At 40.9% G+C, this 20390-nt stretch overlaps 1 protein-coding gene across 5 annotated transcripts in view; it reads left to right on the forward strand.

Annotated features, from left to right (window-relative positions):
* Positions 1 to 20390, forward strand: part of LOC139759418 (uncharacterized) — an 853213-nt gene that overhangs the window by 737071 nt on the left and 95752 nt on the right. For 4 of the 5 annotated variants that reach the window (XM_071681509.1, XM_071681512.1, XM_071681510.1 and 1 more), the window contains 3 exons: positions 15371 to 15617; positions 15823 to 15910; positions 17133 to 18423. In XM_071681509.1, coding sequence (XP_071537610.1) covers positions 15371 to 15617; positions 15823 to 15910; positions 17133 to 17977 — 1180 coding nt within the window. In that variant the 3' untranslated portion in view covers positions 17978 to 18423. Of the gene's footprint in view, positions 1 to 15370; positions 15618 to 15822; positions 15911 to 17132; positions 18424 to 20390 lie in introns of those variants that run through there. The other variant, XM_071681513.1, reaches the window with a different exon arrangement.

Here is a 20390-nt window from a genome sequence, read left to right on the forward strand (position 1 = left end):
GGGATGTTATTCCATGTGTGGCGAGGTGGCGATGGGTATAAATAAAGGCAGACAGTATGAATTATGTACATGTGTATACATGTATATGTCTGTTTGTGTACATATATATATATATATATATATATATATATATATATATATATATATATATATATATATATATATATATATATATATATATATATATGTGTGTGTGTGTGTGTGTGGGGGGGGGGGGTATCTAAATGTGTGTGGATGTAACCAAGATGAGAGAAAAGGAGAGATAGGTAGTATGGTTGAGGAAAGGAAACTGGATGTTTCGGCTCTCAGTGAAACGAATCCCAAGAATAAAGGGATAGAATGGTTTGGGAATGTTTTGGAAGTAAAGTCAGGGGTTGGTGAGAGGACGAGAGCAAGGGAAGGAGTAGCACTACTCCTGAAACAGGAATGGTGAGAGTATGTGATAGAATGTGAGAAAGTAAACTCAAGATTGATGGATGGAGGGAGATGGGTGATTATTGGGGCATATGCACCTTGGAATGAGAAGAAAGATCATGAGAGGCAAGTGTTTTGGGAACAGCTGAGTGAGTGTGTTAGTAGTTTTGATGCACGAGACCGAGTTATATTGATGGGTGATTTGAATGCAAAGGTGAGTAATGTGGCAGTTGAGGGAAGAATTAGTGTACATGGGGTGTTTAGTGTTGTAAATGAAAATGGTGAAGAGCTTCTAGATTTATGTGCTAAAAAAGGACTGGTGATTGGGAATACCTGGTTTAAAAAGAGAGATATACATAAGTATACGTATGTAAGTAGGAGAGATGGCCAGAGAGCGTTATTGGATTACGTGTTAATTGATAGGCGCGCGAAAGAGAGACTTTTGGATGTTAATGTGCTGAGAGGTGCAACTGGAGGGATGTCTCATCATTGTCTTGTGGAGGCGGTGAAGATTTGTAGAAGTTTTCAGAAAAGAAGAGAGAATGTTGGGGTGAAGAGAGTGGTTAGAGTAAGTGAGCTTGGAAAGGAGACTTATGCGAGGAAGTACCAGGAGAGACTGAGTGCAGAATGGAAAAAGGTGAGAGCAAAGGACGTAAGGGGAATGGGATATATTTAGGGAAGCAGTGATGGCTTGTGCAAAAGATGCTTGTGGCATGAGAACCGTGGGAGGTGGGCCGATTACAAAGGGTAGTGAGTGGTTGGATGAAAAAGTAAGATCATTAGTGAAAGAGGAGAGAGAGGCACTTGGACGAGTTTTGCAGAGAAATAGTGCAAATGACTGGGAGATTTATAAAAGAAAGAGGCAGGAGGTCAATAGAAAGGTGCAAGAGGTGAAAAGAGGGCAAATGAAAGTTGGGGTGAGAGAGTGTCATTAATCTTTAGGGAGGATAAAAAGATGTTTTAGAAGGAGGTAAATAAAGTGCGTAAGACAAGAGAACAAATGGGAACATCGGTGAAGGTGGCTAATGGGGAGGTGATAACAAGTAGTGGTGATATGAGAAGGAGATGGAGTGAGTATTTTGAAGGTTTGTTGAATGTGTTTGACGATAGAGAGGCAGATATAGGGTGTTTTGGTCGAGGTGGTGTGCGAAGTGAGAGGGTTAGGGAGAATGATTTGGTAAACAGAGAAGAGGTAGTAAAACCTTTGCTGAAGATGAAAGCCGGCAAGGCAGCGGATATAGGTGGTATTGCAGTGGAATCTATTAGAAAAGGTGGTAATTGTGTTGTTCACTGGTTGATAAGGATATTCAATGTATGTATGACTCATGTTGAGGTGCCTGAGGATTGGCGGAATGCTTGCATATTACCATTGTACAAAGGTAAACGGGGTAAAGATGAGTGCTCAAATTACAGAGGTATAAGTTTGTTGAGTATTCCTGGGAAATTATATGGGAGGGTATTGACTGAGAGGGTGAAGGCATGCACAGAACATCAGATTGGGGAAGATCAGTGTGGTTTCAGAAGTGGTAGAGGATGTGTGGATCAGGTGTTTGCTTTGCATAATGTATGTGGGAAATACTTAGAAAAACAAATGGATTTGTATGTAGCATCTATGGATCTGGAGAAGACGTATGATAGAGTTGATAGAGATGCTCTGTGGAAGGTATTAACAGTATATGGTGTAGGGGGCAAGTCGCTAGAAGCAGTGAAAAATTTTTATCGAGGATGTAAGTCATGTGTACGAGTAGGAAGAGAGGAAAATGATTGGTCCTCAGTGCATGTCGGTTTGCGGCAAGGGTGCATGATGTCTCCATGGTTGTTTAATTTGTTTATGGATGGGGTTGTTAGGGAGGTGAATGCAAGAGTTTTGGAAAGAGGGGCAAGTATGCATTCTGTTGTGGATGAGAGAGCTTGGGAAGTGAGTCAGTTGTTGTTCGCTGATGATACAGCGCTGGTGGTTGATTCAGGTGAGAAACTACAGAAGCTGGTGACTGACTTTGGTAAAGTGTGTAAAAGAAGTAAGTTGAGAGTAAATGTGAATAAGAGCAAGGTTATTAGGTACAGTAGGGTTGAGGGACAAGTCAACTGGGAGGTAAGTTTGAATAGAGAAAAACTGGAGGAAGTAAAGTGTTTTAGATATCTGGGAGTGGATTTGGCAGCGGATGGAACCATGTAAGTGGAAGTGAGTCACAGGGTGGGGGAGGGTGCGAAAATTCTGGGAGCGTTGAAAAAAGTGTGGAAGGCGTGAACATTATCTCGGAAAGCAAAAATGGGTATGTTTGTAGGAATAGTAGTTCCAACAATGTTATACGGTAGCGAGGCATGGGCTAAAGATAGAGTTGTTCGGAGGAGGATGGATGTGTTGAAAATGAGATGTTTGAGGACAATATGTTGTGTGAGGTGGTTTCATCGAGTAGGTAATGAAAGGATAAGAGAGATGTGTGATAATAAAAAAAGTGTGGTTCAGAGAGCAGAAGAGGGTGTTTTGAAATGGTTTGGTCACATGGAGAGAATGAGTAAGGAAAGATTGATCAAACCACCTCACACCACATATTGTCCTCAAACATCTCATTTTCAACACATCCATCCTCCTCCGCACAACTCTATCTTTAGCCCACGCCTCGCAACCATATAACATCGTGGGAACCACTATTCCTTCCATCCGCTGCCAAATCCACTCCCAGATATCTAAAACACTTCACTTCCTCCCCTTTTTCTCCATTCAAACGTACCTCCCAATTGACTTGTCCCTCAACCCTACTGTACCTAATAACCTTGCTCTTATTCACATTTACTCTCAGATTTCTTTTTTTACACACTTTACGAAACTCAGTCACCAGTTTCTGCAGTTTCTCACACGGATCAGCCACCAGCGTTGTATCATCAGCCAACAACAACTGACTCACTTCCCAAGCTCTCTCATCCACAACAGACTGCATACTTGCCCCTCTTTTCAAAACTCTTGCATTCACCTCCCTAACAACCCCATCCATAAACAAATTAAACAACCATGGAGACATCATGCATCCCTGCTGCAAACCGACATTCACTGAGAACCACTTACTTTCTTCTCTTCCTACTCGTACACATGCCTTGCATCCTCGATAAAAACTTTTCACTGTTTCTAACAACTTGCCTCCCACACCATATATTCTTAATTCCTTCCACAGAGATCTCTATCAACTCTATTGTATGCCTTCTCCAGATCCATAAATGCTTCATACAAATCCATTTGCTTTTCTAAGTATTTCTCACATACATTTTTTCAAAGCAAACACCTGATCCACACATCCTCTACCACTTCTGAAACCACATTGCTCTTCCCCGATCTGATGCTCTGTACATGCCTTCACCCTCTCAATCAATACCCTCCCATATAATTTCCCAGGAATACTCAACAAACTTATACCCCTGTAATTTGAGCACTCACCTCTATCCCCTTTGCCTTTGTACAGTGGCACTATGCAAGCATTCCGCCAATCCTCAGGCACCTCACCATGAGTCTTTTTTTTTTTTTTTATACTTTGTCGCTGTCTCCCGCGTTTGCGAGGTAGCGCAAGGAAACAGACGAAAGAAATGGCCCAATACACATGTATATACATACGTCCACACACGCAAATATACATACCTACACAGCTTTCCATGGTTTACCCCAGACGCTTCACATGCCTTGATTCAATCCACTGACAGCACGTCAACCCCGGTATACCACATCGCTCCAATTCACTCTATTCCTTGCCCTCCTTTCACCCTCCTGCATGTTCAGGCCCCGATCACACAAAATCTTTTTCACTCCATCTTTCCACCTCCAATTTGGTCTCCCTCTTCTCCTTGCTCCCTCCACCTCCGACACATATATCCTCTTGGTCAATCTTTCCTCACTCATCCTCTCCATGTGCCCAAACCACTTCAAAACACCCTCTTCTGCTCTCTCAACCACGCTCTTTTTATTTCCACACATCTCTCTTACCCTTACGTTACTCACTCGATCAAACCACCTCACACCACACATTGTCCTCAAACATCTCATTTCCAGCACATCCATCCTCCTGCGCACAACTCTATCCATAGCCCACGCCTCGCAACCATACAACATTGTTGGAACCACTATTCCTTCAAACATACCCATTTTTGCTTTCCGAGATAATGTTCTCGACTTCCACACATTCTTCAAGGCCCCCAGAATTTTCGCCCCCTCCCCCACCCTATGATCCACTTCCGCTTCCATGGTTCCATCCGCTGCCAGATCCACTCCCAGATATCTAAAACACTTCACTTCCTCCAGTTTTTCTCCGTTCAAACTCACCTCCCAATTGACTTGACCCTCAACCCTACTGTACCTAATAACCTTGCTCTTATTCACATTTACTCTTAACTTTCTTCTTCCACACACTTTACCAAACTCAGTCACCAGCTTCTGCAGTTTCTCACATGAATCAGCCACCAGCGCTGTATCATCAGCGAACAACAACCATGAGTCATACATACATTAAATAACCTTACCAACCAGTCAATAGCACAGTCACCCCCTTTTTTAATAAATTCCACTGCAACGCCATCCAAACCCGCTGCCTTGCCGGCTTTCATCTTCCACAAAGGTTTTACTACCTCTTCTCTGTTTACCCAATCATTCTCCCTAACCCTCTCACTTTGCACACCACCTTGACCAAAACACCCTATATCTGCCACTCTATCATCAAACACATTCAACAAACCTTCAAAATACTCACTCCATCTCCTCACATCACCACTACTTGTTATCACCTCTCCATTAGCCCCCTTCACTGAAGTTCCCATTTGTTCCCTTGTCTTACGCACTTCATTTACCTCCTTCCAAAACATCTTCCTAAAATTCAATGATACTCTCTTACCCCAACTCTCATTTGCACTCTTTTTCACTTCTTGTACCTTTCTCTTGACCTCCTGCCTCTTTCTTTTATACATATCCCACTCACTTGCATTATTTCCCTGCAAAAATCGTCCGAAAGCCTCTCTCTTCTCTCTCACTAATAACCGGACTTCTTCGTCCCATAACTCACAACCCTTTCTAATCTGCCCATCTCCCACGCTTCTCATGCCACAAGCATCTTTTGTGCAAGCCATCACTACTTCCCTAAATACATCCCATTCCTCCTCCACTCCCCTTATGTCCTTTGTTCTCACGTTTTTCCATTCTGCGCTCAGTCTCTCCTGGTACTTCCTCTACAAGTCTCCATCCCAAGCTCACTTACTGTCACTACTCTCTTTACCCCAACATTCTCTCTTCTTTTCTGAAAAGCTCCACAAATCTCCACCTTCACCTCCACAAGATAATGATCAGACATCCCTCCAGTTGCACCTCTCAGCACATTAACATCCAAAAGTCTCTCTTTCACGCGCCTATCAATTAACACGTAATCCAATAACGCTCTCTGGCCATCTCTCCTACTTACATATACTTATGTATATCTCTCTTTTGAACCAGGTATTCCCAATCACCAGTCCTTTTTCGGCGCACAAATCTACAAGCTCTTTACCATTTCCATTTACAACACTGAACACCCCATGTACACCAATTATTCCCTCAACTGCCACATTACTCACCTTTGCATTAAAATCTCCCATCACTGTAAGCCAGTCTCATGCATCAAAACTACTAACATACTAACTTAGCTGCTCCCAAAACACTTGCCTCTCATGATCTTTCTTCTCATGGCCAGGTGCATATACACCAATAATCACCCATCTCTCTCCATCCACTTTCAGTTTTACCCATATCAATCTACTTTACTTTCTTACATTCTGTCACATAATCCCACCACTCTTGTTTCAGGAGTAGTGCTACTCCTTCCCTTGCTCTTGTCCTCTCACCAACCCCTGACTTTGCTCCTAAGACATTTCCAAACCACTCTTACCCTTTACCCTTCAGCTTCATTTCACCCACAGCCAGTACATCCAAGTTCCTTTCGTGAAACATATCACCTATCTCTCCTTTTTTCTCATCTTGGTTACATCTACACACATTTAGACACCCCAATCTGAGCCTTCGAGGAGGGTGAGCACCCCCTGCATGACTCTTTCTTGTTTCCCCTTTTAGAAAGTTAAAATACGAGGAGGGGAAGATTTCTAGCCCACCACATATATATTACTATTCTTATCACCATCTCCCACTTTGGCAAGGCAGCACAAGGAAACCAATGAGGAATGGCCCAACTAACCCATATACACATCTATACATGGTGAGAGAGCAAATGACGTGAGAGGAGTGGATGAGGAATGGGATGTATTTAGTGAAGCAGTAATATGTACATATTCATACTTGCTTGCCTTCATCCATTCTTGGCACTACCCTGCTCTACAGAAAGCAGAATCGCTGCCCCCTGCTTCAGTGAAGTCTCGTCAGGAAAGCAGATGAAAAAGGACACATTAGTTCACACTCAATCTCTAGCTGTCATGTGTAATGCACTGAAGCCACATTCAGGCCCTATAGAACTTTCCCTGGTTTACACCAGACATTTCATATGCCCTGGTTCTTTCCACTGACAGCATATCGATCCCGGTATACCACATCGTTCCAATTCACTCTATTCCTTGCACGCCTCTCACCCTCCTGTGTTTTCAAGCCCCGATCGCTCAAAATCTTTTTCACTCCATCCTTCCACCTCCAATTTGGTATCCCGCTTCTCCTTGTTCCCTCCACCTCTGACACATATATCTTCTTTGTCAACCTTTCCTCATTCATTCTCTCCATTTCTCCTGACCATTTCAACACACCCTCTTCTGCTCTATCAACCACACTCATTTTATTTCCACACATCTCTCTTACCCTTTTGTTACTCACTTGATCAAACCACCTCACACTACATATCCTCAAACATTTCATTTCCAACACATCCACCCTCATAAGTGCAACCCTATTTATGGCCCATGCCTCGCAACTATATGATATTGTTGAAACTATCATTCCTTAAAAACATACCCATATTTGCTCTTCGAGATAACATTCTCGCTTTCCACACTCTTCATCGCTCCCAGAACCTTTAGCCTCTCCCTCACCCTGTGACTTGCTTCCACTTCCATGGTTCCATTCACTGCTAGGTCCACTCTCAGGTACCTATAACACCTTACTTCCTCCAATCTTTCTCCATTCAAACTTACATCCCAACTAACTTGTCCTTCAATCCTGCTGAACCTAATAACCATGCTTTATTCACACATTTTTCCAAATTCCGTCACCATTTTCTGCCGTCTCTCACTCAAATCAGCCACCAGTGCTGCATCATCGAAGAACAACAACTACACTTTTCCCAGGCCCTCTCATCCCCAACAGACTGCATACTCGCCCCTCTCCAAAACTCTTGCATTTACCTTCCTAACCACCCCATCCACAAACAAATTAGACATCCATGGGGACATCACAGACCCCTGCTGCAGACCCAACTTCACTAGGAACCAATCACTCTCCTCTCTTCTTACTCGTTCACATATATTTACATCCTTGATAAAAACTTCTCACCACTCCTAGCAACTTACCTCGCACACCTTATACTCTGAAGACCTTCCACAAAGCATTTTTATCACCCTTATCATATGCCATCTCCAGATCCATAAATGCTACATACAAATCCATCTGTTTTTCTAACTATTTCTCACACACATTCTTCAAAGCAAACACCTGATCCACACATCCCCTTTCACTTCTGAAACCACATTGCTCCTCCCCAATTTGATGCTCTGTACATGCCTTCACCCTATCAGGCAATACCTTCCCATACATTTTCCCAGTAATATTCAACAAGCTTATGTTTCTGTAGTTTGAACACTCACCTTTATCCCCTTTGTCTTTGTATAATGGCACTATGCATGCATTCTGCCAATCCTCATGCACTTCACCATGATCCATACATAAACTGAATATCCCTACCAACCAATCAACAACACAATCACCCCTTTTCTTAGTAAATTAAACTGCAATACCATCCAAGCCACTGCCTCGCTGGATTTCACTTGCTGCAAAGCTTTCACTAACTCTTCACTCTTAACTAAACTGTTCTCCATGACCCCCTCACTTTGCACACCATCCCGACCAAAACACCCAATATCTGCCACTCTGTCATCAAACACATTTAACTAACCTTCCAAATACTCATTTCATCACTACCTGTTATCACTTTCCCCATTGTCCCATTCACCAATGTTCCCATTTGTTCTCTTGTCTTACGCACATTATTTATCTCCTTCCAAAACAACTTTTTATCCTCCCTAGTGTTTAATGATACTCTTTCACCTCAGCTATCATTTGCCCTCTTTTTCAACCCTTGCACCTTCCTCTTGACCTCCTACCACGTTCTTTTATACATCTCCCAATCATTTGCACTTCTTCCATATGCCTCTCTTTTCTCCATCACTATCAACTTTACGTCTTCATCCCACCGCTCACTACCCTTTTCAGTCTGCCCACCTCCCACCTTTCTCATGCCACATGCATTTTTTGCACAAGCCATCACTGCTTTCCCTAAATGCATCCCATTCTGCACTCACTCCCCCCATGTCATTTGCTCTCACCTTTTGCAATTCTACACTCAACCTTTCCTGGCACTTCTTCACACAAGGCTCCTTCTTAAACTCAATCTCATCAGTCTCATCGCTCTCTTCTCCCTAACATTTTCTCTTCTTTTTTGAAAACCTCTACAAATATTCACCTTCACCTCCAGAAGATAGTGATCAGACATCCCACCAGCTGCCCCTCTTAGCACATTAACATCCAAAAGACTTTCTTTTACATGCCTATCAATTAACACATATTTTTTTTTTTTTTTTTTTTTTTTGCTTTGTCGCTGTCTCCCGCATTTGCGAGGTAGCGCAAGGAAACAGACGAAAGAAATGGCCCAACCCACCCCCATACACATGTATATACATACGTCCACACACGCAAATATACATACCTACACAGCTTTCCATGGTTTACCCCAGACGCTTCACATGCCTTGATTCAATCCACTGACAGCATGTCAACCCCAGTATACCACATCGTTCCAATTCACTCTATTCCTTGCCCTCCTTTCACCCTCCTGCATGTTCAGGCCCCAATCACACAAAATCTTTTTCACTCCATCTTTCCACCTCCAATTTGGTCTCCCTCTTCTCCTCGTTCCCTCCACCTCCGACACATATATCCTCTTGGTCAATCTTTCCTCACTCATTCTCTCCATGTGCCCAAACCATTTCAAAACACCCTCTTCTGCTCTCTCAACCACGCTCTTTTTATTTCCACACATCTCTCTTACCCTTACGTTACTTACTCGATCAAACCACCTCACACCACACATTGTCCTCAAACATCTCATTTCCAGCACATCAATCCTCCTGCGCACAACTCTATCCATAGCCCACGCCTCGCAACCATACAACATTGTTGGAACCACTATTCCTTCAAACATACCCATTTTTGCTTTCCGAGATAATGTTCTCGACTTGCCCACATTCTTCAAGGCTCCCAGAATTTTCGCCCCCTCCTCCACCCACCCACCACATAATATAATAATACCTTTTGACCATCTCTCCTACTCACATACTTAAATCAGGTATTCCCAATCACTAGTCTTTTTTCAGCACATAAATCCACAAGCTCTTCACCATATCCATTCATAATGCTGAATACCCTATGTACACCAGTTATACCCTCAACTGTCACATTATTCACCTTCACATTTAAATCACTCATCATTGATACCTAGTCCCGTGCATCGAAGCTGCTGACACACTCACTCAGCTGCTCCATAAAACACTTGCCTCTCATGATCTTTCTTCTCATGACCGGGTGCATAAGCACCAATAATCACCCATATCTCTCCAACCACTTTCAGTTTTACTCACATCAGTCTAGAATTTACTTTATTACACTCTATCACAGACTCCCACAACTCTTGCTCTCACCAACCCCTGACTTAAGGATTGTGGTGAAAGAATAGAGGTTACATGGCAGCTACTGGAGTTGCATTCATGAAAGAGCACATGTTAAATAGAACTGTGGTTGGCAAGATAAAAGGCCTGTGGGGAATTAGGGATTAAGGGGAGTGCCTCTTGAAAGATGCACCTTAATTCCTGTGATAAACACTTCATGATTAAAGATAAGGATGTTATACTACAAAAACAAAATGCGTATGGTATAGAAATAAAAAGAAATTACTCAAAAACTGTAAAGCAGCATGTCTTCCTTGATACCACAACTCCATACTCCCAGATAGTAGTCAGAATAATTAGGTTTGAACTAATCAAATACCCATTTATTCAGACTGGCACAGTTGGTATTCAAATTGGGCCTCTCCTAGCAGTAGCTTTTTGCCAATTGAGAGGGAGGGGGAGATGATGTGGAATGGTGGGGAAAGAGAGGCAGAAGGAAAGGGAAAGAGGCAAATGGAATGGTTGGAATAGTAAGAGTGAAGGGGGGTGGGCAGGGAAAGCAGAAGGTTAAGAAGATGGGGGAGGGTAGAAAGAAAATTAGGAAGAAAGGGGACAATAGAGGATATGAAAAAAGGAAAGAGAGTGGGACAAAGAAAGGAGTATACAGTTGCAGAATTAGACAGGTATGGAAGAAGTATGAAAATTAATGTAGACATGATAAAGGCATAGATAGATAAATGGAAGTAAATGGTTAGAAATAAGTTTCCAGAAGTTTTCAAAACCAGCTGAAATCTAACCCTAAATAAACTGATTGCGCTGTGGTATTTCACATGATTACAATGTTCACAACAAAAAATGTAAAAGTTACCACATAAAGTAAGGTTTTCATGGTACAGTCCTAGAAGGTAGTTGATATATGCTCCCTCAGTTACCCCATGGTCCTGGGAATAGAAGGATGCTGCTTTTGCCTACTATATATTTTATTATTTTTTTATTATACTTTGTCGCTGTCTCCCGCGTTTGCAAGGTAGCGCAAGGAAACAGACGAAAGAAATGGCCCAACCCCGCCCCATACACATGTATATACATACGTCCACACACGCAAATATACATACCTACACAGCTTTCCATGGTTTACCCCAGACGCTTCACATGCCTTGATTCAATCCACTGACAGCACGTCAACCCCGGTATACCACATCGCTCCAATTCACTCTATTCCTTGCCCTTCTTTCACCCTCCTGCATGTTCAGGCCCCGATCACACAAAATCTTTTTCACTCCATCTTTCCACCTCCAATTTGGTCTCCCTCTTCTCCTCGTTCCCTCCACCTCCGACACATATATCCTCTTGGTCAATCTTTCCTCACTCATTCTCTCCATGTGTCCAAACCACTTCAAAACACCTTCTTCTGCTCTCTCAACCACGCTCTTTTTATTTCCACACATCTCTCTTACCCTTACGTTACTCACTCGATCAAACCACCTCACACCACACATTGTCCTCAAACATCTCATTTCCAGCACCTCCATCCTCCTGCGCACAACTCTATCCATAGCCCACGCCTCGCAACCATACAACATTGTTGGAACCACTATTCCTTCAAACATACCCATTTTTGCTTTCCGAGATAATGTTCTCGAATTCCACACATTCTTCAAGGCCCCCAGAATTTTCGCCCCCTCCCCCACCCTATGATCCACTTCCGCTTCCATGGTTCCATCCGCTGCCAGATCCACTCCCAGATATCTAAAACACTTCACTTCCTCCAGTTTTTCACCATTCAAACTCACCTCCCAATTGACTTGACCCTCAACCCTACTGTACCTAATAACCTTGCTCTTATTCACATTTACTCTTAACTTTCTTCTTCCACACACTTTACCAAACTCAGTCACCAGCTTCTGCAGTTTCTCACATGAATCAGCCACCAGCGCTGTATCATCAGCGAACAACAACTGACTCACTTCCCAAGCTCTCTCATCCCCAACAGACTTCATACTTGCCCCTCTTTCCAAAACTCTTGCATTTACCTCCCTAACAACCCCATCCATAAACAAATTAAACAACCATGGAGACATCACACACCCCTGCCGCAAACCTACATTCACTGAGAACCAATCACTTTTCTCTCTTCCTACACGTACACATGCCTTACATCCTCGATAAAAACTTTTCACTGCTTCTAACAACTTTCCTCCCACACCATATATTCTTAATACCTTCCACAGAGCATCTCTATCAACTCTATCATATGCCTTCTCCAGATCCATAAATGCTACATACAAATCCATTTGCTTTTCTAAGTATTTCTCACATACATTCTTCAAAGCAAACACCTGATCCACACATCCTCTACCACTTCTGAAACCACACTTTTGCCTACTATCCTTGTGTTTTGGTGTTATTTTTGCTATTTCTGTCTTGGGTCATATTTTGCCTCTACCAGTGACTAACCCTAGGTCCTAAGAAGTTGTCCTCAAAAGAAGAGGCCCACATTCTTGCTAAGAAGCAAAAAAAATGTGTCTAAAAGCAAGATTTCAAAGCGTCCTGGGAGGACCAAGTTCATTATTTACACTCTTTTCTATCTTGTCTTTTTTTTTTTTTTATAAAAGTTAGGTCAGTTTACCATAACCTGACAGAAATGGGTTTATCACCACCCTACACTTCATCAAGTTGTCAGGTTACTGGTTTCCCACAAGCAGATTTCTGGGGAGAGATAACATCAGAAGGAAGAGAAAGTGTCCAGATAGCAAAATTAGGACAATTTTTGAGGACCCATGGTCAGTAACTAGTTGAGGAAAATTATTAGTCAAATCAGAAATGCACTGTAATAAGAATATCACTAAACGCAAAGACAGTGAGCACAAGTTGAATCCCTCCATTCTCAGTACTATGGGGTAAATGATGTAGCAAATCATGTCATCTGCCTTCTAAACTTGCATCATGCTGCACCTGACATAGAATATCCAGATGGAGAAATTGGTCCAGTTTGTACATCTTGAAATCTCCCGTATAGGCATATTTTCTGCTTTCAGACAAGAATGAGGGCCTTTTCTTCTTGGGACAAATTTTTAGGACCCACGTTTTATTACTAGTAGAGGATAATTATAATTCAAAATGGAAATACACCATAATGAAGATATCAGTAAACAAGGACAGCAAGCAAAAGTTGAATCCCAACACTCGCAACGCTAAGGGGTAAATGTGGCTGCAAATCATGTCATCTGCCTTCAAAGATTGTACTGTGCTGACAGACATACAACATCCCTACCATAAGCAAATAATAAGATATTTTCCATACATAAGACCTGATACTTGTAAGCCTTATTTAAAATGTTGTTCTTCAGATTTTTCTTTTTCAGAGACTATTAAATTTTAAGTGAGCGAGTGCTCTGAAAGGTGACTAGGTAAACAAAACTTAAATTTTTGTTTTCATTTAGATTCTGTTGGGAAGATTCTAAGGCAAACAGGAAAGAGAGAGAGAGAGAGAGAGAGAGAGAGAGAGAGAGAGAGAGAGAGAGAGAGAGAGAGAGAAAGAAAAGAATACAAAAGAAAGAAGGGAGGTAAAGGGCTAGATGGTAAATGAAGGAGCAAGTTTGTACATGTACCAAAGAGACCTGAATCACACCTGAATATCTTTGTGGATGATGCAGAAATCTTTAGTAAAGTTACACAAGTATATGTGCAGAAGAGCCTTAGTAATTGTAAAAGAGTACAGAGACTTTGGTAAAGTACTGAAAGTGGAAGGATGCAACTTTTGCTTGCTGTCCATGTGTTTAGTGATATTTTTACTAATCATGTCCTGAATGATATTTTTTCTCCACCAATAATTATTAACCATGGGTCCTAAGAAGTTGCCTTAGAAAGAAACTGCCCATACTGCTGCACGAAAGCAAGAATATGTGTTTCTAAGTGATATTTCAGAATGTACTGGTAGGGCTAAGTTCACCATCCTGACACCTTTTTTATATTCCTTATGTTTCATCAGGTTATCAGTTGCCTTATTGGTCTTCCTAGGTCAACCAGATCCAGATTTTTTGTGAGAGATGTTGTAGAAGAAAAAAAGTGTCTTGGTGGTGAAATTGGCCCAGCAAGTACATCTTGAAAACTCACTTATCAACATATTTTCCTGCTTCAGTGCAGGTTAGCTATTGATAGAGGTAAACTATCACTCAAAACAGAAATAATGAAAGTATCACTAAACACAAGGACAGCAAGCAAAAGTTGAATCCCTCCACTGTGAATACTATGGGGTAAGCAAGGCAGCATTCCCTGTCATCTGCTTTCTAGGATTGTACCATGCTTCCAGATGTACAACATCCCCACGATAACAAGTAAAAGGATTTGCTCCACAAATAACACCTGACACATGAAAGCCTCATCATAGATTATGATTTACAATTTTTTTCATGTGTGTTGAACACTGAAATAAGTTACCATCAGATGTAGTGAATGCTAAGACTACAAATACTTCCAAAAGTTGTTTAGATAAATATTTTATAAATTCAGGTGTACTCTGAGAAAAGCACAAGAAATAAACTGTATAAATGACAGCGATAACGGGGACACTAGAAGGCTAATGTGTAGTAGTAGGGAGTCAGCGACAGCTTAAAAAACTGCTGAGCAGAATTACAATTTCCTGTCAAGTTAAATTCTTTTTTTTACCAGACAACCCATTTATAGGCCAATTAGGCCTCCTGTTGCCTGTCTTTCTCATGTAAACTCATATATTGTCCCGGGTTGTGGTTTGTGAGGTTTGTGTATGATCCATTATGCCATGAATAGAAGAATATAGTACCCTTTCTCATCTCATACTGTTTTGGAAGTTGATGGTGTTTATGGCAGATGTATCAATCTGTATCACTTATTACATGTGTATATTTCAAGTACCTAATCTCTACCTCTCTTAGTAATTGTGGCCCATTGTTTCAACATTTTCTTATACAAAAATTTGAATTGTGCAATAAGCTATATACATTGAAATACTTTCTTTTACTGTAAAATAAACCTGTCTGTGTATCTCTTTTTACTGTAACTACCAATGCTGATAACCATGGTCTCCTTGCTTTAGTTTACTGTTGTGGGAGCATGAAGCCACCCGACGTCTGTACTTCTTCCTATGGTTGGTGTTACTGGCATCAGTTTTACTGCCAGCTGCCCAGCTATTTACCCTCATTGGCATCTACTTAGGCATCAAGTTCTTTGTGATGGATTATATATTCTTCCGCTACCCAAGAATCAGGTTGAAGTATGACAGCACATCTCGATTGTGGGACACCTTGCCAACTGATGCAGACCTTGAGCGACGAGGGGATAAGGTATGTCAATTAGTGATGACGTTCTTGATGTGGGTGATGATAAGGGAATATTTATAAGATTAATATGATTAAATTACTTGAAGAAAAAATTATCTGAAGTGTTGTAATGAAAGGTAGAACAAATTGTGGGCAATGAACCATAGGTAAATCTTTTCATCTGTCCTTCATTTCTAAGAAATGGCTTCTAAGATATTTGTCATTTCAGAGTCGAAATGAGAATGGTAATTCCTCACCAGACTTGACATCCTTCTTAGAGCTCTTCAGTCTACCTGCCACTGAGTCACCCCTTCCAGGTGTGTTGTCCTGGCTTTTTAGCCCCCTTCCAAAAATATTACCAATTCTTGATTTTCTTTCCATTTGTCATCTCTCCTCAGTGAATGAAACCACAGAAGTGAAAGTGAGTCATAGAGTGGATGAGGAGGCGAAGGTTCTTAGAGCACAGAGGGATGTTTGAAAAAAGAGGTTGTTATCTGGAAGGACAAAATGGCTGTGTTTGGAGGTATAGTCATCTCATCAATGTTGTATGAATGTGAGGCATGGACTGTAGATGAGGATGAGAAGAGGAGAGTGGATGTGTTGGAAATTAAAATGTTTGAGGACAATATGTGGTGTGAGGTGGTTTGATTGAGTAAGTAAGAAAACAGTAAGAGAGTGTAGTAATTAGAGGAGTGTAGTTGAGAGAGTTGAAGAGTGTACTAAAATGGTCTGGATATATTAAGAGAATGAGTAGATGAGGTTGACAAAGAGGATATATGTGTCAGAGGTGGAGGAAACAGGGAGAAAGGGAGAGACTAAGTTGAAGTTAGAAGGATGAAATTAAGATTTTGAAAGATTAGGGCCTGAATATGCAGGAAGGTGAAAGATATGAATGAGGTAGAGTGAATTGGAGTGATGTTGTTGACATGCTGTCTTTGGACTGAACCAGGTCATATAAAGCAATTGGGGGAAACCATGGAAAAGTGTATGTTGTCTGTATGAGAATATGGGACTATGATTATGGTGTCTTACACGTGATGACTAGAGAATGGATGTGAGCAAATATGGCCTTTCTTCATCTGTTTCTAACACCACCTTTCTAACATGGAAAATGGCAAACAATGTCTCTTTCTTAATTTTCACTTTATTTTCCCCTTTTGTTTAAAGGCTGATTTGGATCTGTTTCTTAGGAAGTTTTCATTTAGAAATTATAATGATGTTATGATAGCTTTACTTCTTTTATAGTATACAATCGTACTAACTTTACTTACTGATTATGAGAAAGTATCTTTTTAGTCATTTTATAAGAAAAGTAACTGTATTAAGGATATTGGAATATAAGTAAAAGTAATGGCATCAAGATAATCATTTCAAGGGATTCAAAGTTATATGCCAAAAGTTGTTAAGAATATTGTGAATATGAGGCAAAAGTATTGACATCAGACATTGATTGTATGGAATCCAAGTGGTATGCCAAAGTCTGTGAGATCATTTCAGAAAAATAGGATCAACCAAAAACTTTTTCTATGGATCTTTCAGGCTGGCAAAGTGGGCGGCGGTGCACCCTCGTCAACCGGGACCGATCCCTCACCTCAGCTTTTAAAAATGGTCGTCTCTACCTCACCAACAGGTTAGCAAAGCAAGACAAACAAATCGCATCCTCGACCAGACTAACAGCACCTACTAACAAAGTTGCTTCATCTAACAGACTAACAGCTCATAACAGTTCAAGGGGAAATCAAAGTGCAAAGTTATCAACTTCTTTTACTTCAAAACAGAGTTCAGACAGGGTAAAGAAAGGTTCCCTTACAGGGCTTTCTAAGACCCACAATGATTCACCTTCTTTGACCTCAGGCTTTAGTTTTCTTAACAAGGGAAACAAGACACCGAAAGTTAAGGAGTTTAAGGAAAACAGAGGAGATGAAGATGTAGATATCCTTGAAAAGATTTTTGAGGGAGCAGATGATGAAGAGCTTATGACCACTTCTAAAGTTCCCCTATGTGAAGTGACAAAATATAGCTCAAAGCCTCTACATTCAAGAGATCTGTCCCTTCACATGTGGAAAGCAGCGACTGAATCTGACTCAGCAGCTAAAGAGCCTCGACCAACATCTTTTTGTCGGAGAAAGGGGGTACTTTTGCGTTCTGTCAGTGAAGTGTGTGAACTGCATCCAGAGTTCTCTGGTGATGACGCCAAAAAAGAGTATAACTCTTCCCCTGAAATTAGGAGAACTGCATATGACAAGGATAAAATGGAATTAGATAGTGACAAGCCAAAGGCCAAGACATCCCATTTGGCAAGGTTGAAGGCAAGCACAGATGAACCCAAAATCAGGACTTCAGTCATTGATAAGCTGAATGAACGTGTTTTCTATGGTGTGTGATGTGTGAAAACCTGTTATTAGGAAGCTCAGTGAATGTTCTCTTCATGTAAGAAACATAGTTCTGAAATGTGATATATTTCCTGTGATGAATGTGATAATGTTATGACCCATAGTGTAGAGGGAAAAACTAAATCATAAACACTTTGACAAGCTAGAGTCAGACTAACTTCACAAAGTGTTTTTTTAATATTCTTTGTTATTTGTGGGTTCAAGATAATGAAATGCAACATCTTGGTCTTATGACTAGTAATAACCACTAGTATGTTTGTACAGGTCTTTGATAGTGGGATTTTATGAGAGTAAAGTACAGCTCAGCTTATTTGCACTGCTCCTGTATTACTTTGATAAAGCAATGTTGTACATGTAGATGAACAACTGATGTTTATATCAGTATTCATTTGATTTTGAAAAATCATGTATTAACATAGAATATAAGTTGTTATAGATATTTTTTTTACTCTTATCCTAACAAAATTCTTTATAAGATCCAGCTTAATGATTAAAAATTATGAATTTTTGCTGTTTCATGATGATATTTTTTTTAAGTAAGGATATCTACCTTCTGATATACTGTAGGTGCAGGTTCATATGTTTTTATTCAAAAATGAGATTACTCAGCTTTGACTATAGTTTCTGGTTGTTTATGTAGGCTAAGCTGGATCACAAACTGACAGTTGTGTATAAAACACAAAGTGGAAACTTGTGAAAAGGTTTTTCTTACAGTGGAGGCCAGAGAGCAAGAAAAATAAGAGAGTTGCACTTTCTTTGAGCTTGATAAGTAAAATCCCTTTAATAACTTTTGTTTTATCTCACAATGTTTCTCCAAGAAAAAAAAAATTGGAGGAAGTGAAGTGTTTTAGATTTCTAGGACAGGACATGGCAGCGAATGGAACAATTTAAGTCATAGGGTGGGAGAAGGGGCAAAGGTTTTGGGAGCACTGAAGAATGTGTGAAAAGTGAGAACCTTATCTGGAAGGGCAAAAATGGACATGTTTGAAGGAGCAGTATTTCCAACAATAGTATGTGGATGTGAGGCATCAGGTATAGATAAGTCTATCTGTATGGAGGAGGTTGGTTGTGTTGCAAATGAAGTGTCTGGGAACAATATGTGGTGTGAGTTAGTTTGATCAAGCGAGTAATGAAAGGGTTGTTTGGTAGTAAAAAGAGTGAGGCTGACAATACTAAAGAGGATGTACTGAAATGGTTTGAACATATAGAGGGTATGAGTGAAAAAAGGTTGAAAAAGAGGCTATATATGGGGAGACCATATTGGAGATAGAAAGATGGAGAGAAAGATTTTGAGCAATCGGGGCTTGAGCATGCAGGAGGGTGAAAGCCATACGTGGCATAGAGTGAAGTGGAATGATGTGGTATGCTGGAGTCGATGTGCTGTCAATGGACTGAACCAGGGCATGTGAAGTGTCCTGAGTAAGCTATTCAAAGGTCTGTGGAAACTGGATGTGAATAGGAAGCTGTGGTTTCATTACATTACACATGATAGCCTTACCTGGCTAATGCAGGAAACAGTGATCAAGTATGAAAAGAAAAAATCTTTCTCCAAGCACAGGCTCACCTTGTACAAACCACTACTTGACATCATCTCTTATAAACGTGCAGGGATTATCTCATGATCTGAAATTGGGATGTGATGAATAAACTCAATGCATTCAATCCTGCAAAACATTAAACAATACTACATGAAATATAAGAAAGTGAAGAAGGAAAGGAACGTCAGAAAGAAAAGAACAGAGTTGTTTCCTGGGCTCCTCTGTAGGAAGAATTCCTTATGGTGTATGGTTTCAGAAGGAAAACTGGATAAGTCTGTGTTGGATTGTAGAACCTTAGGGTTATTGGAGGGGAAAAATAGGAATGTGGCTGTTTGTTAGATGTAGGATTACAACTATCAGTTTCATACCCAGTTGAAAAGGGCTCCTAACGTGTATGTTTGTTTGAGGCTAAGGTGTTAGTAGCATAGTCCAGGTTATGGAATAGAAGCAATGAGATGCGACACCTGCTCTCTGAAAAGGTGACTTCTGGGTCTTCTCTACAGAATCCTAGAAGGCTTTTCAAATTGGCTGATATTGGCAATCTATGGAGGATCTCGTTCATTGAATGAGACCTTCGAAAGAAAGTTTCCAAACTGGTGGTGGGATCCAAAGAGGAGAAATTCTAGATATATAACACTGAGGATTGACTTCCAGGCCTATTGTGGTCAAAAGGTGCCAAAAGGATCAATGAATCCCCAAAACAATTAGCTGCTTTAGAAATTGTAAGTTCTATGGAGGAAAAAGGAAAAAGTTGGTTCACTGGTTCCCATTGACAGAGAGGGTACCTGCTTGGGACAAGTGTAGAGCAAAGAGATAAAACATTCGGAATAAGCATCCACCTGAAGGTGCTCTGTCGTGTGGTTTCT

The sequence above is a fragment of the Panulirus ornatus genome, chromosome 33, assembly GCF_036320965.1.
Source record: "Panulirus ornatus isolate Po-2019 chromosome 33, ASM3632096v1, whole genome shotgun sequence".
NCBI classification, from domain to species: Eukaryota; Metazoa; Arthropoda; class Malacostraca; order Decapoda; family Palinuridae; genus Panulirus; species Panulirus ornatus.